Source organism: Panthera tigris, chromosome A2 (assembly GCF_018350195.1).
Source record: "Panthera tigris isolate Pti1 chromosome A2, P.tigris_Pti1_mat1.1, whole genome shotgun sequence".
Classification (NCBI taxonomy): domain Eukaryota; kingdom Metazoa; phylum Chordata; class Mammalia; order Carnivora; family Felidae; genus Panthera; species Panthera tigris.
In genome coordinates this window covers 97,838,938-97,862,085 of record NC_056661.1, presented here as the reverse complement: position 1 = coordinate 97,862,085, position 23,148 = coordinate 97,838,938, and the positions used below count along the sequence as shown (strand labels likewise).

Here is a 23,148-nt window from a genome sequence, read left to right as displayed (position 1 = left end):
AGTTCGAGCCCCACGTCAGGCTCCGTGCCCATTGATCGGAGCCTGTTTCGGATTCCGTGCCTGCCGCTCTGTCTGACTCTGTCCCATCCATTGCCTGTGCAAAGAAAGTAAATAAAGGTTAAAAAAAACCTTAAAAAAAAAAAAAATAAATAAATAAAATTTGTCTTCCAGATGACCTGGTGCCTGATTTGTGTTCCTTTTATTGTCTGGAACCCAATCAGCTCTACACAAACCAAGGCTGAACTTTAGTTTTCACTTTTAGTGCTTTGATTTTCCAAATGAGAGATTCCTGTTTGGATACTGTGTGTGGTGAGGGGCTAGGAGCGAATGAGGATTAGAAGGAGAAGAAATGTCCTACTTGGTGATAATCTCAGGAAATTTAGGCAATGATCAGTAATCAGAGAAAAGGAAGAAGCCACAGGCATGGAAGTAAAGTTTCAGCTGACTGTAGTTCAATGTCAGTCCACAGAAGGCAATGGGCAGGGATGATAAGGGAGAGAAAGAGCTAATTTTGGGCTCTTCAGGCCTGGAAACTCCACGCCTCTCAGTATACCCAGTGGGGTTAGAACAGAAGGCAGGAGAGCACAGATCCAATTCCCTGTCCTGATTCTGCCTTCCAGTTCGGTCAAAAGCCTATTCTGAATGGATATTTGCCAAATACTTTCACCTATTCTTTTGCTACATTTCATCTTTGAAATAACATGTTTTTCTTTTTTTCTTTTTATTTTTTTGATCTTTACCTATTTTTAAGAGACAGAGAGACAGAGTGCCAGCAGGAGAGGAACAGAGAGAGAGAGGGAGACACAGAATCCGAAGCAGGCTCTAGGCTCTGAGCTGGGGCTGACGCGGGGCTCAAACTCACGAACTATAAGTTCATGACCTGAGCCTAAGTCAGACGCTCAACTGACTAAGCCACCCAGGCACCCCACATTTGTTTTTCTTATAATTAATAAGTACACATGTTTCATCGTTTAACATTTGGAAAGGCACAAGAAAAATAAATGTAAACACTAATATATTTACCCCCCCACCCGCCACCCGCAATAACCACTATGGACATTTGGGGGGTATTTTCTTTATACATATGTTTGTTCATATGTCTGTGCATATAAGTACTAAAAATATTAACCATGTATGTTAACATTTCTTATTATCCCATGACCCCTTCCCTCTTTGGGCAGCTGGACCATGATTCACAAAGGAAGCCAAAAATACCTATACATGTTTGGGACATCTGTTTTACTGAGGTATTATGACACATGTTTTCTTTTTCTCAGATCCATAAAAACCTATGTATGGTTTCTATAATCTACCCACTAATCCCCTTTTAAGTTTCATTTGAGCTCTTGTCAAGTTTTCTTCAACTTTTTTTTCTCTTTTGCGACCCCCAAACCAGAGATTCTCTTTTAGTTCAATAAGTAATAGGTAATCACCTTGATGTGATTTATTGTGTATTTATTATGCTCCAAATCTCTTCAAAGCTTAGGCCTTTGAAACTCATTTTCTTTACCAAAACACAGCAAGGGTAGAAATGGCTGCAGGTGGAATGAGGCAGACAGGCCTAAATCAGCCTTCTAGAGTTTTCTGCAGCCCAATGTGCACAGTCATAACAAAGGGGCACTGAAGAGGATGGGATATGAGACGATGGTCCAGTATGTTTCAAGAACAACAGAATGAAATGGTCCCCATGCACCCCAGAGTAGATAAGGGCTACACAGAGAGAGAGAGAACTAGACTCAAATAGGTCTTTTGGATGGGAATGAAGGATAATGGAGCTGCAATTTGCATTAACCAACTATCTAGGACCAGATTCAATGAGAAACATCTCAGTGGATGCTAGCATGGCTAGATGACACCAAGCACTTGATGTCCACTTGCCTTGATACTTTGGGCCTATATGAGCTACTGGGAACACAGATGCAGTCTTGGGGGAAAGCATGGTAAAATCCTACATTAACTAAAGGGCCTCAGAATAGACATTAAACTGACGTATAGGAAAGCAAAAGGAAAAATGTCAACAACTGCATATTTGGACTGAAATTTGTACATACTTTATATATTTAGAATGATTTAACTAGGATTGATTCACCCAGTAGGTGAAACAGAGAGAGAGTTAGGAGTTTTCCTAAGACTATAATCATGGTGTTGGACCATGGAGTCCACACTGGGTAAGAAGAGAAGAGATGGCATATAAAGTATGAAAAAAGGCAAAACAGGAGTTTCGGTGAGTTTGATAGGCGAGTCAAACACTGTAGGAGAATGGGAGGTGGCATACAGGAAATGACATGTTTGTTTTTGATATTTTGGATGTGGTGGTATTATTCGTGAAGAAAAGTTCTAAGGTGTGGTTATGGAAATGGATAACTAAGACGAACTGTAGATAGATATTGATAAGTTGAAGAGATGGATGAATCGAGGTGTGAAAGTATAGGTGGATCATTCACAGTGATGTTGAAATCAACAAGAATGATGACAGGAATCATGCTGTTAAGGAAGTAACCAAGTACTCGATAAAGGGCAGTGATAAAAAGGTAGCTAGTGGTGTTACTTGATCTTGGACCTTGTCTTCAAAGGTCCAGTGATTTTAAAGGAGAATGGCTGAGTAATGTTTTGAATGCAGAGACAAAGCAAACCAGGTGTGGGAAGAGGATGATACCTATCTTGCCTTCAGGCCACGAAATACTTGGAGTTGAGAAGAAAAGCCATCTACACTTAACAAGTTGTATAAGACAGGGGTGCTGGGTGGCTCAGTCGTTAAGCATCTGACTCTTTTTAATTTTTTTTAACATTTACTTATTTTTGAGAGACAGAGACAGAGCATGAGCAGGGGAGGGACAGAGAGAGAGAGAGAGAGGGAGACACAGAATTTGAAGCAGGCTCCAGGCTCTGAGCTGTCAGCACAGAGCCTGACATGGGGCTCAAACTCACGAACTGTGAGATTATGACCTGAGCTGAAGTCGGATGCTTAACCGACTGAGCAACCCAGGCACACCAATTAAGCATCTGACCCTTGGTTTCAGCTCAGGTCATGATCTCATGGTTCCTGAGCTCAAGCCTCAGGTCAGCCTCTGCACTGACAGTGGGAAGCCTACTTGGGACTCTCTCTCTCTCTCTTTCTCAAAATAAATAAATAAACTCAAAAAAAAAAAAAGTTTTGTGAGCCACGATGTTCACAAGTTGTGAGGAGAATATAAAGGGAATAGTCAAAGAAGAAACTGGGGATGTAAGAAGCTTGAAGACTAATGCTGAGTTCCAGAAGGCAAAACAGATATCCTTTGAAGATGAGCAAAGAGAGTGAGACGTTAAGTCACAAATCAATCAGGAGAAGAAACTTGTCAAAGTTGGATGAACTGAGGGGAAGAAATGTCAAGTCTTACCTGAGTTAAATCAGGACTTGAGGCATGAGAGGACTGGTCCTGGTAGACTCTGAGGTCCTACAGTACAACATAGAGCCTAGAGAGCCACTTAGCTGAACTATGTAAAACCAGATGGCCACTATTCACTGTTGTACCTAGATATGTTATGACAGCCTGGAGAAGAAGGGTCCTGAAAATGATCCCATCAGGAACACAGGCTTAGGAAGACCTGAGTCAATATTCTCTCCAGGGGAAAACAATCTCACAGGGGAAGTAATGATGCCTCTTCCTTGGTTAAGAGATAGTAAGACAGAAACAGCAGTGGCACAAGAAGAGGATAAGAATAAGACGGTGAGAATGAAAGAACTAATGAAGTAGGGGATCTAGGGGTAAAAGGGGTAAAGAAAAAATGGAAAGTAGCAGGTGAATGACCTATCATTAGCAAAAGGTGTCGTTACAGCCGGAAGATCTTCGTGAAAGCCACAAAAGAACTAGAAAGAGTGAGGAAATGAGCCAAATTGAAAGAAAAAAAAAAAAAGACAAGGAGTTAGGATCAAGGAAAAGGAAATCACTCTGGCTTTCACGTTTTCGGGGATGAGGCTGTCCCCACTGGTGATCAGGCACGTGAAAGGGACATTGGTAACAGAAATGCAATGGGTGTCAAATCACTGAGATTAAAGAGTTCAAGGAACTAGGAGGACAGAGAGCTAAACAATTCATCCACCTGGCCTTTGAATTTGCCTAGGATCTGCTTTCCAGATCCCCAATTCTGCCTTTCAATTTAGTGACAGTAGTCCAACATACCCATTGCTGGACCATCATCATCATTGCATGGCATTTATTTCTCAAAATGCTCTCACCACTGTACCCTCCTGAACCCCTGCACTCAGGGATAATATAGTCATGCTGGAACTGGCAGTCATGCAGTTAGCAATAATGATGGTCTAGGTCCTAGGTGCTTCAGTCCACTGTGTCTTCATCCATAATCCCCTGGGAGAAGAAAAAAGTAAGGTCAAATAAGTGAAGGGGGACAACCTTTCCCAGAACAGTGTATTTTATATATTGTTCATTGGCCAAGCACTATTCTTGGCTTTAGTGTATAAAGCACTAGGTCATACAGCATGGACAATGTAATACAGAGGTATAAAGTAAGAAGTGAGAGTTATTGCCCAATTATACACGCCTTCAATATCATGATTGGGTGTTGGGTGTGGTTCCTTCCCGGTCTCTTTACATGCATACATCAACCTATATTCACATATATAGTTTTTCTTTTTTTTTTTTCCTAAATAAAAATTTGACCTTAGTATATACATGTTGGTCAATGTTATGTTTTACAATTAACAAAATATAGAGGACAATTTTCTAACATAGATGATGTCAGTCTAGGTCCTCTGGTAAGCAGATGCTGAGAGAGTAGTACAAGAGGGTCTGAGTTTTTTGATTTGGGGTTTTTGGGGATTTTGGAGGTTTGGAGAGAAACAAAAGCATACATTCACCAAATCAGTGGCCGTATAATATGTACCTGGAGCCATATTAATCTGCTTTAGCACAAATACCATGTTTGTAGTTCCGACTCCATTGGTTTATAATAGTCTAGGGTAATTTTCAAGGAATCACCCAGTTTCCACAGATGAATTCGGTACACATATGATGGAACCAACCCTCCTGAAATACTTATAAGGATGGAACTAATCTCCATCATTCCCCACAGGATACTCTATTGGCTTCTGTTTGCTACCTTCTTTGGGGCCAATTTCAGAAGTTTATATTTGGCCCTCCCCACTATGACAGCTCTCTAACCTGACAGTCCACGGACCTGATGTGGGATTTTTCCAAATGCCAATTGCCATGTTTGTAAATCCCAGTTATATATATATTCCAGGAGCAGGTGAACGACCTCTGTCTCTGCCCAGCGCAGGACTCCTCTAATGGAATGCCTGCTCTGGAGCTCCCAGCTGGGTTGGCTGAGGGATGGCCTGTGAAAGGCTAAGAGGGAGGAAGCAGTATTGGATAGAGAAAGCTGGCAGACGGTGGGGCATAGGTGACATCTGTGGAAGGAAAGGGGGAGCAGGAAGCAGAATTGAGCTGGGACAGACTCACACCACAATGCAAATGTGACAAAGGCATGGCCAACCAGAAGAGGTCCTCGGAGCAAAGAATTCCCATTAGCAGAGTCCCCATTGAGAAGAAATGGCCAGCCGAGGTACTTATCCATCACTGGAGGCCACGTGGGAAGAATATGGCCTTGGCTCAAATACTGCACGGATCCCACAGGTGCTGCAGCAGGATGCTGTCAGCCAACTGCCTCCTTGCAATTAACAGTTGGTATTTTAGTGCACCAGCCTGTCGTTTACTTTTATCCGTTCCCTCTTGAGAAAACACGTCATTTTCAAAATTTTGTTCTTACAGGCAATACTGCAATGAACAATCTTGTACACCTATCTTTATGCTCTCTATTGATAAAACTCTAGGATATGTTTCTACAAGTGAAACGACTGAAACATGTGGTGACTATCCTTACAATTTTTATAGATTCTGATAGTAGCCTTCCAAAAAAAATCGCCAATTATGCACTCCCACAAATAGTATAGGAGAATGCTTATTTCCCCAAGACTTGCCAACATGAAAAGCTGTTATTAGTCTTTTTCATCATTTGCCAATCTGCTGGAAGAACTCTAATGTATCATTATCTTATTACTTTTTGTTTTCCTACTCACTCATTAGTTCGAGCATATTTCTATATGTTCATTACACATTTGCTTTCTCCTTTAGTTAATTTTTTAATGTTTTGGGTTTTTTTTTTTTTGTTTTTTTTTGAGGTGGGGAGGGGCACAGAGAGAGAAGGACAGAGGATCTGAAGAAGGCTCTGTGCTGACAGGAGAGAGCCGGATGCGGGGCTCGAACTCATGAACCATGAGATCGTGACCTAAGCCAGTCGGAAGATTAGCTGACTGAACCACCCGGATGCCCCTCTTTAGTTAATTTTTAAATTCCTTTCTTCCTTTATTGGTTTCTCAACACAAATATCAGACACAATTAAGAAATTTCTTGGGTGGTGGAGAGAAAGAATACTTAGCCCATATTTGGGGCTGAAGCAAATATTCTTTCTTCCCCCAAAAGGCATGATGTGTTAGCTTCAGGATTCACTTGCTTGTTTTCTGATAACATTGAAGCTATAGGTGCCAAAAAGGAAAAATGAACTGTTTTACTTTGGTGTTACTTTAGTGGGGGGAAGGATTTTAACCTTTATAAGTGTAGAGGTGAAGAATGAAACCAAGGGCTTCTCCAGAAGGAAGTATTGTACATAGAAAAAAGAATGAGCTAGAGCTGTAGGCCGGTAGAACAGGGGAGCCTTGTGTAAAGGAACTGGCGAGAGGCTCCCCCATTTATCTTCACTTCTCAGTAATGGCCTAACAGCTTTTGATTCTCATCTTCTCTTCCCCAGTTACCACTAACATGACTGTTTCCCCAGTGGTTTCTCATTAGCTCAAAGTGTTCCCAAACAAACTCTCATTTTGTGTTCCCCCTCCTCAGTCAACTTACCCTTTCCTCCTGACCCTTTGACTTCCCTGCTTCTGTTAATGAAATCACCCCCTCCCAGTAGTATAGGGTTAGAACATCATAGAACTCTAATTCTTCTTTCTCAGATTTGCAAAAGCTGGAGATCCTACCAGTAAAATAGCTCTTTTCATTCTCTCTTCCCAGGACCCAATACCTTTCCTTTTTGTGTGCCTATGAGCTTCACTCGATCTTCATCTCAGACAACATGTCTACTCCTCCAAGGAAGTCTTTCCTGACCTCCCCCAGCCCCAACACATATCTTATAGATACCTCATTATTTTTTCTTTAGATTATTTACATGTCTTTCTCCCATTCTTGAAAACAGGGACTATGCTTTTTTTCATCTTTATTTCTCCAGCACCTATCATAGTGTCTGGTACAAAATGGGTGTTAAATGAAGTTCCGTTGCATTGAATTAACTGCTAACAAATTTGAGCTCCAACAGTTCCAATGTTGCCTACCTCAGGAATCTCAAAGTCCTCATACCAGCATTTAAGGCTTTCATGATATAACCCTAAGCTCCCATTTCCTCCTTCCTTTGGGTACTCATGATGGCAGCTAGACCAAACTAGTCATTATTTCTCCACTATATCCCTAGCTCCCACATCTGTGCTTTTGCTTAGGTTTAGACATCCTTCCTCACTGTCTACCAATAATTTGCGCAAATCTTGCTCGTGTTTCTCAAGCCACCTCCAAAGCCAGTTCTTAGAAGAGGTGTTTTCTGATCCCCAACACCTGACTTACTTCCGTACACACCTGAGCACCATTATTATCACCATTAACATGACACATTGATCAAATCTCTTTTATAAACTATTTTTAAATGCATTTAATTGTAATTTTTTTTTTGCTCCGAGGATTAAATGAAAGTCCCATGAATAAAAAAAAAAAAATGTTTCTTAATTGGCCATTGCTTTCCATCACCCATTATTAGCCTGAGAAACTTGAAAGAAGATGTTTTCCCACCAACCAAAGCATCTAGTCCAACTCCTGGCACTAGGAGCCTCTAAAAATACCAATTACAAGAAACATCACAGACCAAATGGTGATTTAAGCCTTGCTTTCCCCAATCTCTTCATCAATATGCTTTCACCAATATTCCCTTCTCATTCCCCAAAAGAAGACTGCTCAATCTCCTAGAATTATCACTTTGTCAAAGAGACTTTTCTTGCCTACCAAATCTAAGATAGCTCCACCCCATTATATTTTTCATGTGCATTTTCTTCATAGCCCTCATTCTAATTTTATGCATATGCTTCTAGCCCATTTGTTTTTTAATGCCTATTTTTACCACAGATCTGTAATCTCCATGAAAGAATAGAACATGACTATTTTATTCTTTGCTGAAACAGCCATTTGTTAATTAATCATTTGTCTCTTACATGTTTTGTAAATAATTTCTCCAGATCTGCTATTAGTTTTTTAACTTGAAATATTCTATATATATTCTCTCTATATATGTATATATATTCTATTATATATGTATGCATACACACAAGTTCTTTTTAAATATATATATCTTTAAAATATATTAAATACATATTACACATTAATATAATTATATATCATGTATATACATATATACAAATATATGTATATGCATATATATATTTAAATGCTCCAGTGCAATATGTCCTTAGAAGTGAAAAAATTGAAAACGCATCTCTTTAAGAGTCTTGAAGCATTTTGTCAAATTCCATATGTCTAGCCCTCTGACAAAAGTGTGGCTTGCATTCTTAAATCTCTACCAGTGGCCTCATGTTATTAGATTTTGCTGGGCAAGCTGAATAGAATTAACTTGACGCTATGTAAGCATACTTCTGAAAATTTCAGGAATCAGGTGCATCAAGCAGGGATGCTGTGTTCAGCACTGTGTACAAGGGGGAAGCTTTGGCCCTCCCCCCTGCTCATTAGCACCAAATCATTTGACAGTCCTCTCACGGTTTACCTTTACTTGAATGAATGCACAAATCTGTCCATCCCCATTGCCCTCAAATAATAATTCCCTTTACTTCCATAGCCACTGGATAACCTCCAGGATCTGTGGTCAGCCAGAGAATACAAGTGCCAGTGTCTTTCCAGGACACTCTGTAATCATGGTAATACATAGCATTTCAGCCAACTGTGTAAACAACTTTACCAGGCTATTCCAACCCAGTTATCATAAATGTTGCCAATTATAACAGTTTCTATCATAGAGAAATGACATAGAAGAATGTAATGCACTGTGTGAGTAACCTGGTAAATATTATTGGATGGGATGACATGGAGACAAAGTTTGGTGACCTCAGTACACACTTAGCCCTGAGCCATCATATGACTTCCCCTGATCTTTAATCATCCCACAACACACAGGAGAGTAGTGCTGGGTAAGACAGGAGAGCACTCAGTGGGGCTTTCCTAAATTAGACCTGCCTGTCATACATCATTCCCATTGTTTTTCCTCTGCAAATTAAAGAGTATAATTCTTTATAATATACATTTTTGCCTATTCCAAATCCCACATACATGGGAAGAAAAGCAAATGCATTCTTTCACTTCTGTTCTTAGGATGTAATACAGGGGGAAAAAGTGAGAAGGGATTTTTACCTTAAATTTACTTGCTTCATCAGAGAGAGTTTTACTTCATTGTCTGGCTTCTTGAACATGGTTTTTGTTTTGTTTTTCTTTTTTCCTTTTTCCTTTTCTCTCTTTCTCTTTTGGCTTCTCCAGCTATGCAAATATGGAATAAAGGATTCAGAGTACAAAAACCTATCTCCAGGAGCAGATGGGTGACTCAGTCGGATAACTGTCGGACTCTTGATCTCAGCTCGGGTCTTGGTCTTGGGATGGTGAATTTGGGTTCTGCTTTGGGCTCCCTGCTAGGTATGAAGCCTACTTTAAAAAACAAACAAACAAACAAAATCAAAACAAAGCAAAAACCTATCTCCAAGTGTAGATGCAACTTGGAGCTTCCCCTGTGTTTCCAAAACTGTTTAAGCTTGAGTAGGCATAAGCAGGGTAGGAATCACAAAGAGAGCATCAGACTTGGTCCGAACCCTGATCTTCTACAGGGAAGGGGGTTCAGAGAGGACAATATAATAGGATAAGTAGTTATAATATAATGACAGAAGTAACAATGTCCATAGTGGGAGAAGAATGGAGGAGAGGCAATCAGGAAAGATCTCTCACAGCACATAGTTTGTGCTGGACATTTAAGAGTAGAAAAGAATGTCTTAGGCAAAGATTTGGATTAAGGACATTCTGTACAGGAGGTCAGAGTGAGCAAATTCTCTGGTGGTAGAAGAAGGCAAGTTAAACTGACATATTGATCCCTTTTTAACTTTGTTTTTCATTAAACCTAATGAAGAGAGTTAAACCTAATGAAGACAATGTATTACTGGAGAAAAACAAATTGATGGCCTTTTATGGCCATAAGAAAAAAAAAATGTATTTGGGACAGTTACTCAAGTCCGAGTCCCAGCAAAAGGAACTTTCAGTTCCTGACTTGTACCCTTTGTTCCTGGAGAAAAAGCTGGAAGAACTCTTTAGGCTATTTATTTCTTCTAGGCAGGGAAGCTCATACTTTTGAGTGCAGCTGATTGGCTACTGTAAAAGCCCGCTCTGAGCAGGAACCAATCACATTCCGGAGCCCAGATTCTTGGAAATAGTTTCTGGCCAAGAATGCGTGACATTGAGACAGCCTCCCACTTGTAAACAAGGACGAGTCTGGGCGGGTCCCCAGCCTACGCGATCGGCGACCCTGTCCCAAGGGGCTGATGATCTTGACCCCAAGTACCTCCAAATGCCCGCTTCACCTTTCCTCCTCCCCCCACTTACTCCTCACAGCCTCGGGTACTGGTGCCAGGTCTCTCCACCGACAGGACCCCGCGGCCGGGGGCGGGGCCCAAAGTTCTTTATCTGAGCTGATTGGCACGGCCCCAGTTCTGGACGCGTCTCCAAGTCCCAGTGACTCCTCCCCTTTGGAGTTGGGGGGAGCGTGTGGGGACACAAATAAAACCACGGGAGGCGGCGGGTGGTGGCCAAACGCGAACTTGAGTCTCCAGCCGCTCGCTGTTCCTCCGACTCACTGCCGGCCACCTCCACTCGGAAGCACCCCCCGAAACTCAGCCCAGGCCAGGTGCACAAGCCAGCCCACCCTCCTCTCTTCCTAGACGCGCACCGCCCCCTCCTCTGTCCCTGGTTTTGCTTTCCTCAGCCTACGTCCCTTAAGCCAGCCCCAGCGCTCGCCAGGCAGGGTGGGCATCAAGATGAAAGCGGCCCGCTTCGTGATGCGCAGCGCCGGCTCGCTGAGCGGCGCCAGCCTGGTGCCCCGCGAGGTCGAGCATTTTTCGCGCTACAGTCCGTCCCCACTGTCCATGAAGCAGCTCCTGGACTTTGGTGAGCTGGGAAGTAGGGCTGGGTGGGGGCGCTGGGGTTGGGGAGCTGCCTTAACTTTCAGCCCTTGTGCAGGGAGGGCTGCGCTCACTGCTTAAAATAACTGGGGTCCCCAATCCTGCTGAACCCTGGAGCCTCGACGCCTGTGCACCCTGCCCTTTCCTAGATCTGCCTTATTTCTGACAGTCTGTTGCCTACAGGTGAAGGCCACTTGCTGACCCGCTGATACTGGATGGTTTGAGCTCATCTTTCCGTCCAAACCTTCCAGTCAAAATACTTTTTGCTTTCAGTCACCATTTCACAATGGATTAAAAACTTTATCCCCTCCTCAACAACATAATACTTTTTGGAGAAGATTCCTAATGTTATAAAGTAGCCTCAAATTAATTGAAATTTTAGCCCTTAACCACCTTCCACCCGTTCACAGGGTATATCTGCATTGCTGACAAATTTGTCTCTTCCATATATTTGCATTACTGCCAAAAAATGTTTACAAACTTTCTGCAGTAATCTTATGAAGAAAATTTCAAGGATTTAAATGTGATATTATTTAATACTAATCTGGAAACATCATGACTCTTATCCACCCTCTTATCCCTCTGCTCCAATTTCATATCTAGAACTCTCTGAACCAAGTTGTCTGGTTAACATAGTGGTGTTGACTGAGCTACAGTATATTCTGACTATATGGAAATTAATCCTCTTTCAAAAAAAGAAAACAATAATTCTCATATTGGTCATCTAAAAAAAAGTAAAGAAAAAGACAATGAAGAAGGAGATACTTACTTCTGAATTACCTATAAATAATAATCCAACTGAGGGTGAACTATAATTGTATGATGTGTGTGTGTTCAATATTGGATAGTTAATGTTATTCAAATGTATCATTTGGATCTACTTTTCTCCAAAAACTAAATAAATGTTATTTATTACAGGTTCTGAAAATGCATGTGAAAGAACTTCCTTTGCATTTTTGCGACAAGAATTGCCTGTGAGGCTAGCCAATATCCTGAAGGAAATTGACATCCTCCCTGATCGATTAGTCAATACCTCTTCAGTGCAATTAGTTAAAAGCTGGTAAGTGGTCAATCATTCCAAAACAGTCTCTGTTTTGAAGACAAGTATCTGAGTATGAATTCTTATAATTTATTAACATCATAATTGGAAAACAGGTGGTCTGAACAGTAACTATTTTTGAAAGATGTAAAGATTTTTTAGTAATTCAGAGTAAGTTATCATAAGGACAGTTATAAAGCTATAAACAGACATTTTATCCTGAAAAAGTACATACTTTCACAATATAATTGTATTTTAAATAATAAAAGACAGGGTTTGATATTGCAAAAGAAATCCTACTCGAGAAACAGACTACTTAAAGGGTCTAATCTTTGTTACTTACAAACTGATTAACAGCAGGCTTTGGGTTCAAATCCTGCCTCTGCAGGATTCTCTATGCCTTAATTCCTCCATCTGTGATAGAGGAAAACAAAGTATATGCTTCAAAGGAATATGTGAATGAAATTAAATGAGCTAATTCATTAAAGTACTTAAAATAGTACTTGGCACACAGGCAGCACTTAGTAAGTGTGTTATTATCATCTCATTTTAAAGATAAGGATACTGAGGCTTGGAGAGGGTAAATCACCCAAAGGAAAAGATTTTCAGAGAAAAGGACCAAGGTATGCAGACAGTCACCTTACATCACTCTAATCCACTGACTGCACAGCTTTTTGTTCATTGATTCAAGAAATGCGTATTGTATTATATTATATTATATTATATTATATTATATTATATTATATTATATAGCAATTATAATCTGAAACACATATTAAAAATTACCGTTTGAAACTCATATTAAATCTAGTATTTACTGACTTTCATGACTTCTACTCACCTATGAATGAATATAGTGGGAAAAAATAGGACGAGGTCTTCCTTAAAAAGTTATTTCTAAATGCTATAGAAAAAGAAAACATTTGTCAGATAAAACAAAAAACTGACTACTGATTTGGAATGATTAAAGAAATATAAATTTTACGTTAGAAAGTTGAACGTTAAAGTTGTAGCTTCGTATTTTTTTTAAATTATATTGTTTTCCAGATGCCTTGAAAGAAAGTTTTAATTTTAAACATAGTTCTTTCTCTTTTTGAAAGTCATTTTGAAATGAGTTAGCCACTTGTATCTGACTGCTCAATTTTGAAACTTAAAGCACACATGTCACTTTATAGGTATATCCAGAGCCTGATGGATTTGGTAGAATTCCATGAGAAAAGCCCAGAGGACCAGAAAGCATTATCAGAGTAAGTTCTATGCATTGGAATAAGAGTCTAAAACTTTGGCTATTTCCAGACATACTCCTCAGATTTTTTTTTAGACATAAATTAAAGGAACTACAACTCTGAATGACAAATAATCTCCCCTTTACAAATGACAAGTTTGGGCTTGTTGGTTTTTTAAAATTGATAAAGAATGATAGCATTGAAAATGATGCTGAGTACGAACAAGTGCGGAGAACTTTTTATTTTTAAGGAATTCTATTTTTACTATAAATTTAGTCTGATGATGGGATTTGCAAGTGGATTTACTATTGCATAATATTAATAAATGTCATTGTCACGGGAGATTAGACACTTCCCTTCAGAGTCACTGACAGTTTCTGACTATAAGAATAAGAAAGAAGAATCTTTTTATAAATTTGACAAGAAAATTCAAAAGTTTTTCCCACAATGGCACTCTAGAATCCTTCTTCGTAGTAATTATTTTTTAAGTATTATTTTTTAAAGAGAATGCATAAGGAACTCTTAGAATGAATTCACCAGTTAGAAAGCTGGTACGTTTACATGTAAGTTAGAAGCTAAATAAATCTGTTTGTGATACTATTTCCTCTACATAGTCAAAGAATCTGTATGAGAGCCTTAATAAAACTTCATCCAAACATTTTATCATTTGAGTTTGTTAGATGGGTACTTACAAAAAGCTTTAGCTTTCTTTGAAATAATCTAAGGACTATAAGTGAAAGAAACTTATTTGAACTTTCACTAACTGTTCATGTGTTTTGGCTTAGTTTTGTAGATACTCTCATCACAGTTCGAAATAGACACCACAATGTGGTTCCTACAATGGCACAAGGAATCATAGAATATAAAGATGGCTGTACAGTTGACCCAGTCACCAATCAAAATCTTCAGTATTTCTTGGATCGATTTTATATGAACCGTATTTCTACCCGGATGCTGATGAACCAGCACAGTAAGTTAGTTCATCATGCTCATGGCATACGGAGATGGGTGTAGAATATAAGCTAGACCCCAACCAGATGTTCTGTTATTCGGGGGCTCACATTCGTTTACAACGGTAGCTTTAATTATTACTATCCTGATGTTTATAACAACTGTTCTTATTTGTCAACAGTTCTTATATTTAGTGACTCACAGACAGGAAACCCAAGTCACATTGGAAGCATTGATCCAAACTGTGACGTGGCAGCTGTGGTCCAAGGTAATTTCTAGATTTCTGTATTCCTCTGATTAAAAATACATGCGATATGATTGACATGTCTATAGTTAAGATGACTTTGTGAATGAATTTGTATTCAGAGTGTTCCATTTATATTTTATAAATACTGTCATGAAGGTCATTTGCTTTGGAAAGTCAGGGGTTTAAACATTCATTTATAAAATTATAAGAATCCAAACGTGAATGGCTAATCTCCATATTCTTATATATTTATTTGATCTCCGAAGTGTGCATAATCCTATTGCTACAGCTATAACTTAACCACTGCCTTAATTTTTTCTTCAATAAAATATTTAAAAGGTATTTTTTCAGGTAAATAAACACGTACTCTAAAGAACATTTCAGATATTTAGGGTACAAGGTAGTACACAACTAACTACATGAAAGATTACATGAAAAGATTACATGAAAATTTTACTTGGCATAAGTGTTTTTCATCATTATGAAAAAAACCTTCTATTTCAGATGCCTTTGAATGTTCAAAGATGCTTTGTGACCAGTATTATTTAACATCACCAGAATTAAAACTCACACAAGTGAATGGTAAGCTATAAATAAAACATATTTTAATTTATAGAAAATTCACTACTCTCCCAGTATGATTACTTCTTGTAAATACAGAGCAACTTCTGTGTTGCTTTTCTCCCTTCTGAACTTGTCTAGAATTTGTACACTTCTTTTTTGAAGCCAAGGTTCTCTTTATCTCAACTGGAAAGTTCCAATTGAGCATATTCAGTTGCTGCTGCTGATTCATAAAGAAGAATGGCTTAAACAAATAATTTAAGATTTAGAGTAGCCACAAAGTTCCAGTATCTTAGATCAAAAAGATAGCTTATTACAGAATATAGGAGTCGGGGAGGCCAGAAATAGGAGGAACCACTGGTTGTGGATGTATCCTCCTGGAGAAGTTACTCATAAGAACTGGGGGGAAAACACTTTAAATTTACTGTAAGAAATAAGCTAGTCCTAGAAGGCCAAATACTGTATGATTCCACTTATCTGAGGTATAGAAAATATTCAAACTCTGAGAGGCAAAGAGTTGAATGGTGGTTGTCAGAGGCTGGGGGCTGGGGGAAATGGGGAGTTGCTATTTAATGGGTGTAAAATCTCAGTTACGTAAGATTAGTAAATTCTAGAGATCTGCTGTACAACACCATGCCTACAGTTAATAATACTATGTTGTATGCTTAGATATTTAAGAAGGTAGATCTCATGTTAAATGTTCTTTTAAAAATGTTTTTAAATTAAAAATAAAATTATTTTAATTGCACTATAAGTATACACCACTGTTTTGGAAGCAAAGCATACTTCAGTGACTTCAACTCTAGGGCACCTGAAAAGACAGGGTCTTCCCACCTTGAAGTGATAATATGATGAATGTCAGGCTCTGTTTTTATCTTATCCCATGGTGCTTCTTAAAGAAAAACAGTAAAAATTAAGTTGTTGGAATTAAAAGTGACCTAACTTATGGACTGGGGATATGTAAATATAATTGCTGAATTAAAAATAGGAATACAAATAAAGATTGAAAAATACCTCTAAGCATTAACAGCACTGTTGCATAATACTTGTAGATAAACTGCTTGAACTGTTTGATCAAATAAAGAGGGAATTGTGCCAGACCTTCTGTTTTCTGATTCAGACTTTGCCAAGGCCTGGAACACCAGAGAATAATACTTTTATTTTTCTTCTCAAACAGTATTATGAGGTTTTTGTTTCTCTGTTTTCTTTAACCTCTCAGTGAAATGTAAACATATTTTGCCTGTAAATTTAATGTTTGGGTGATAAAGATCAAGAATAATCAGATATGCTGTTTCCCATAAAATATGAAAATTATAGTTAACATTAATTTCAATGTTATGCTATGGACATATTTATTTTTTTCTTCTTTCTTAAAATGCATATAATTTTAACTCTGAAATTGCCCAGGACAAAAGTTATGAAAGCAGAAACAAATAATCCACATAATCTAATTTCATAATCACCCTTGTGACACACTTCATCTGACTTTATACATTGTTAGAGAAATGCAAAAACTTAATCATAGAGCACAAGACAGCAACTGTAATAGCATTTTGATAATAAGCCAGTTGTGTTTACTGTTTAAGAGGGAAGCTTCTTGGGGAGAGTTTCGGAGTAAAGAAAGATGGGGAGTATTCTAATTTTGAGAATAAGGGGTATCTGTTAATTCACATAGATATGGAAGTTTGTTTTAATGAAATATTTGCTTGCTGATTTTAAATGAGTTTAAATTTTTTCTAGGGAAATTTCCAGGCCAGCCAATTCACATTGTGTATGTACCTTCTCACCTTCATCATATGCTCTTTGAACTATTCAAGGTATGACACTTCACAATATAATTTCAATTTTGTGGGTTTTTTTATTTTTAATTCACAGGTTACATTTTTATTTCTTTTATCATTTCCTACTCAATGGGAGCATCACTGCCTTCTCCCGAACATGATTCAGTACTCCTAGCAGAAGGAAGCTCCAGTTAATGTTTGAAAGGGCACATGCAGTTCATTGTAACATTAAAACATACTTGAGAATGCACAATATGATTCACGATGTCTTTAGTGCTCCCTGTTCTTATTATTTTCTCAGGTGTCCAACAAAGCACTAGTCATTCATGCATTTGTTAAGGAAGGTCATTGGATAAATGTTCCAGTGAATGAGGCCTTGTTACCTCCACCCCCACAGGACACTCCAGCTCCAAATCCAGACATGGCAGGGCTCCAACCTGAGTCTGGAATATACTCAGAAGGCAGGGAAGGCAGTTCCTTCCATGATCAGCTTTAACATGCATATGAATCACCTGGGGTTTTGTTAAAAATGCAAACTTTGGGGGTGCCTGGGTAGCTCAGTTGGTTAAGCATCCTTGGGCTCAGGTCATGATCTCAAAGTTCGTGAGTCAGAGCCCTGAGTCAGAGCCCTGCGTCGGGCTCTGTGCTGACATCTCAGAGCCTGGAGCCTGCTTCAGATGCTGTGTCTCCCTCTCTCTCTCTCTCTCTCTGCCTCTCTCTCTCTCTCTCTCTCTCTCTCAAAAATAAACATTAAAAAATTTTTCTGATAAAAAAATGCAAATTCTGATTCAGTGGAACTGTTATGGGGTTTAGAATTTTTAATAAGCCAACAGGTGATGTTGCTGGTCCACACTCCACACTTTCAATAGCAAGACTGTGGTTCAGTGCTTCTCAAACTTCAGTATGCATTAGAATCATCTGGAAACCCTGTTAAAACACAGATTCTTAGCCTCAGCCCCAGATATTGCGATTCTGTATATCTGAGAATTTGCATTTCTAACAAGCTCGCAAAGGATGTGAATGTTACTGGTCTGGGTTAGCCAGGTACTATGGATCAAATCCTGTCCCGGGTTTTAACATCAAATTAAAACTGTGCTCACACCGAAAAAAAGCTCCGTGATGTTTTTCAAGAATCCCTTGGACTGAAAGAGGAGGAAGCCTAAAAAAAGTGAAATTTGCCTCTAATTCTGATATAGCTTTTCTCAGACTCACTGTTTCTTACCTTATTCTAATGTTAGTGCAATGAGGTATCGATTGTACTACAAACATCTGATCTATTTTCTTTTACTTCAGCTAATGATTAGAACTTGCTATTATATACAAACCAGAAAGCAGATAATGTACTGCAAAAAGGTTAGAGAGGAAAATGGGTGAAATAAACCAAAACTTTATCTGCCTGAGATTCATGCATTTGTCTGAAAACTTGTTTGAGTTTCTTCTTCTGTTGAAGGACAAAAGATGCTTTTTTCGTTAATTTCATTTATTTTTTAAATTGAATAGTCCAACTCCTAGAGTTATTTTGCCATCATTGGTAAAAGTTAAGATGATAATCAAATGCAAATTGAAATTTAATTTAGAATTATTTACTATCCTTTTAAATAGTAACAACCTTTCCCAGCAAGTTTTATAAAAGCCAATAAATTGGTTCAATGATTCACTGTTCATTTGTTATGTAATAGTCTTTGGTGCTTGGATGTAAAATGTAATGGAAAGACAAAAAAGAGAGAGCCAGGAAATGGACTATAAAAACCAATTTCTACATTTAAATTAAGCTTACAAATAAGAACTTGACAGCTAGCAGAATTGTTTTTCCATTAGACATTACTCCCAGGAGCTATATTACATGGTAAATGAATATTTTTCATTATACATCCTGCATGACACATTCATAAATGGCTATTTACAGAGCTGTTTTACTACTAACTTAAAAAAAAATAGGAACTTTGAATTGCCCTCTGAGCTGCTTTTATTTTAAACATAAAAAACAGTTATTTATTGTTTCTCATTCTTCTGCCATTGAATTCCTTATGGTTTTGATTTCCTTAGAATGCAATGAGAGCAACAGTTGAACACCAGGAAAATCGGCCTTCCCTTACACCAATTGAAGTGATTGTTGTCTTGGGAAAAGAAGACCTTACAATTAAGGTAACCATTCTCTGCGTTTCTTTTGAGTCTCTCTTGAGACAAGTAAAAATGTGTCCATAACAATCAAGCTCTCTGCTTTTAGCAACAGATCAAAGGCATGTATACCAGGTGATTTTTAAATGAAGGAAAAAATATTTTTCTATAGATAAATGCACATTGTTTTTCATGTATAGCTTTGGTGACTTGTTTGTTTGCTTAAGATTTCAGACAGAGGAGGTGGTGTTCCCCTGAGGATCATCGACCGCCTCTTTAGTTACACATACTCCACTGCGCCAACGCCTGTGATGGATAATTCCCGGAATGCTCCTTTGGTAAGACCAATTAAATGACTAAGTTCATCCCAGCCACTCAGTTCTAAATGTAAAGCAAGGATTACAAGGACGTGTTTAGTCAAGTTAGTCCGTTTAGTTAAATTGGGCATGGGGGGTTTGAGGAAGAATGATACAGCCAGCTGAAAATGGTAAAACAATTTTACAGGAGGTGTCTGATTGGAAGCAGAAAATATTTATCTAGGTTCTAGAACATCAGTTTCGGGGAGGATAACTCCTCCCTCCATTTTGTATTTCAGTGATCAGGTACACTTCTTTGCCAATAACTGATTTTTCCCCTCTAGGCTGGTTTTGGTTACGGCTTGCCAATTTCTCGTCTCTATGCCAAGTACTTTCAAGGAGATCTGAATCTCTACTCTTTGTCAGGATATGGAACAGATGCCATCATCTACTTAAAGGTATCCTTTAAATGCAATAGAAACAATCATAGTTCTGAAAACAATGCCTCCTTTACAGACCCGAGTTCCATGGTCCACAGTAAATACTCCAAACTGAGTTAATGCAAATAATGATGACTACAAGTCATTTTATTTTCTGTTTGGTATGTGTAGGTATATAATTTAAAATTCACTATGGTAACTTACCAAACTGGAAGTGGGGCCAGGGTCCCTGCCTCAAGTGAAGCAAAATTAGTTCTCAAGAAGCATGCAAGTTTCCAAATGAGGAGATGCTCATGTGAATTTTTAAAATCAACACCTTTTGGCATCTGTGAGAATAGTGGGGAGTATATGCTAATAATGTTCCAGCCTAGAAAACAACTGATATCAACACACCGAAGACGTTAGGCTGACCTTATTAGAAATCCAGGGAAGGAAAAACTAACTGCTCACAAGCTGTCAGTGGGATGTCTGGCAATTCCTGATTAAACTTTAAAACTTGGTACATGTTTTTTCTATTTCTGATAAAGCCTCAATTTATTTGTTAAGGTCACTGCCCTTATTCGTTAATCATTTTCCAACTGTTTTGACTGAACATGTATTTACAGATTTTAGCGACTAAAACATTAAGCTTGCAGGCTCCCATTTTGTGCAAGGGAATTATTTGCCAAGAGGACTTTGACTACCTGAAATAGTTAATGTATTCATTTCTTAAATGAGCAAAAGTCTTCAAAGTACTGGGAAAGATTAAGAGATCATAGATTTATAGTCTCAGATTTTAATAAATTAATTGTATCAGATTAGGGCTCTATCACAGATACAAAGGTTTTTGTAAAGAAAGAAGAGCTTTGCTATTCAGCTCTATCACGTCAGCAATATCCAAACAAGGGGCATGTGTAAATATTGAATACAAATTCTGTTCCCCAATTTATAATTGTATATATACTGTTTCAGCCCCTATAGGGTAGAAATAACATTTGCTTTTTTTAGTTTTCTTACATGCCTAGCGTACTATGGATTGTGGTGTGTTCTTATTACTGAATCAATCAAGAGATGTATTTGAATGTTTGAGTAATTTTGAATAATCACTTCAAATACAAATTATGCCATGAATAACTTCTTTGGTTTGATTTTTCTTCCCTGTCTTCTTTCAGGCCTTATCTTCAGAGTCTGTAGAAAAACTCCCCGTCTTTAACAAATCAGCCTTCAAACATTATCAGATGAGCATTGAGGCTGATGACTGGTGTATCCCAAGCAAGGAACCAAGGAACTTGGCAAAGGAGAAAATGGCTCTGTGAAAAGGGACACTCAGGACACTCTAAGGGATCAAAGTGGGCCTATGCCAGTGCTGCTTCTTGAGTGTTTGTGTGTGAACTCCTGTTTCCTCAAAAACAAACAAAAGCAACCCCTTGATCACAACAGTGGTGCAAAGAGGAACGACACCCGTTTCTGTGACCCAGGACAGTGTAACGTAGGCATTAACAGATGGCCAGTCTCTATTCTTTTAATGTAGCCTAACGTATGAGCTTATATCAAATCCTGAAGCAGAAGAAAGCCTCAAGTGTCCATGTCTTTATCAATAAGAATGGGAGTAGAGTAAAGTGAAGATATAAGCTAACAGTTTCAATAGACTGATATTTAGGCCTCTGGTTGATGGCAAAAGACACTGGTATTTATTGCACACCGAATGTCAATATGCCAGTATTCTCCTGCCATCAAAGGGCTGGGGCATAGTTTAGGCTATGAGATTAGACGTGTACATAAATGTACATCTCACACATTTCTATGCGCTGCAGTGGGGGTAAGCTGGTGACTAAATAACATTTACTTTGAATGTTATTTGAATGAGGAAGAAAGAATCAAGACATTTCATTCAAAGTTGCAGCCAAGGCATTGGGCCCGTGTAAAAACCTCAGAAGAAAACCTCTTCTGATATAGTGTCTTCATTATGCTGCTTTCCTGTTCACACTTCATGTAATAAGTGAACAACACAATATTGCCAGGTGCCTGCCTAGTCTTGAGTGAGTTTTAAAATATGCACTGAATTCAGGATGTCGGCAATTAGCAGGGGAGGAGAATTGCCAAAGTGATAACAACGATATCTCTCACCTTGCTTTATTTTTAAATGAAATGGTAGGTTGGAAAAGCCAATGTTAGGGAAAGAAATCATGCATTCAGAACCTAACTCGGTAGCAGGGGCTGTTCTCTACCCTGTAGTGGTGGTAATCCAATGATGGTATCCATTTTCTAGGCTTAACAAGATATATTTTTGTTATATTTAATTATATCCTCTACACTCCTGCATTACTATGTCTATAAAAACAATTTCTAATTTTCAAATGGCTTGAGAACATTAGAATTTAAATACTTTTGGGGATATTTTTAACAAATAGCCTGGGAGTAAGAGGTTTTCATGCCAGGATACTTTCATTTGAATCATTGAGAGAGGGCTGGTAAATGAAAGTTGTAATGCATATGGAAATTTGTGGAGCTCAAATATAATATGCAGGTTGACATGCCAGTCTACTATATAACTCCCACAAAAGGAATGGAAAAATGAAGGAAGGAAGGAAAGAAGGAAGGAAGGAAGGAAGGAAGAAGGAGGGAAGGAGAAAAGAAAGGGAGGAAGGAAGGAAACAGAAGGCAGGCATCTTGCTTTTTTCCCTACAAATTATTTCAAGAAATTATCTATATTTTCATAGATAAATTACTGGCAAGAGAATGAATGGATGTCTTTCAAAACACAATGGCTTCTTTAAATGGTTCTCTCACTCTTGTGAGATAATAGGCTTTAATGAGGTAATAAACTCACCTGTTCAAATTGATGTATAAACCAGGATTTAGAGAAAAATATAGAATCTTCTGCATTGTTAAATAATCGGTACTGTTTGTATATGTTGAATTTAACATTTTTGTGTAATTTTCTTGTGGCTTAGAGTTGTGGTGTTTCTTGTAGTGGCCAAAAGGGCCTCAAACAATTTGTTGTGGATGTCAGACTTATCATGAGAAGTCCTGCATAGCAACTTTTCTTGATGGTGGGACTCTGGCTCATGCATTTATCGATTACACAAAACTATTTACAATAGGTTATTTGACTTTTCAGTTTTTACTTACTGAAATTTAAACGTTGCATATAAATACTTGTATTTACCAAAGATTTAAAGCAGTTGATTAAGTA

At 38.4% G+C, this 23,148-nt stretch overlaps 1 protein-coding gene across 1 annotated transcript; it reads left to right on the top strand.

Annotated features, from left to right (window-relative positions):
- Window positions 1–10,904: 10,904 nt before the first annotated feature.
- On the top strand, window positions 10,905–22,457 carry PDK4 (pyruvate dehydrogenase kinase 4). The gene is made up of 11 exons (XM_007076688.3): window positions 10,905–11,300; window positions 12,233–12,374; window positions 13,529–13,600; window positions 14,365–14,549; window positions 14,712–14,798; window positions 15,282–15,359; window positions 17,079–17,155; window positions 19,166–19,264; window positions 19,465–19,575; window positions 19,878–19,991; window positions 21,125–22,457. The coding sequence occupies exons 1-11, from the start codon at window positions 11,171–11,173 to the stop codon at window positions 21,266–21,268; spliced, it is 1,239 nt and encodes a 412-aa protein (XP_007076750.1). The 5' UTR covers window positions 10,905–11,170; the 3' UTR covers window positions 21,269–22,457.
- The last annotated feature ends 691 nt before the right edge of the window (window positions 22,458–23,148 follow it).

What these genes read in the sequence shown, in the direction of transcription:
- PDK4 (XM_007076688.3), top strand. Translation starts at nt 11,171, where the DNA reads ATGAAAGCGGCCCGCTTCGTGATGCGCAGCGCCGGCTCGCTGAGCGGC. An exon ending in AAGAAGACCTTACAATTAAG is followed by an intron (nt 19,265 to 19,464) that starts GTAACCATTCTC and finishes TGTTTGCTTAAG; the next exon opens with ATTTCAGACAGAGGAGGTGG. An exon ending in ATTCCCGGAATGCTCCTTTG is followed by an intron (nt 19,576 to 19,877) that starts GTAAGACCAATT and finishes TTTCCCCTCTAG; the next exon opens with GCTGGTTTTGGTTACGGCTT.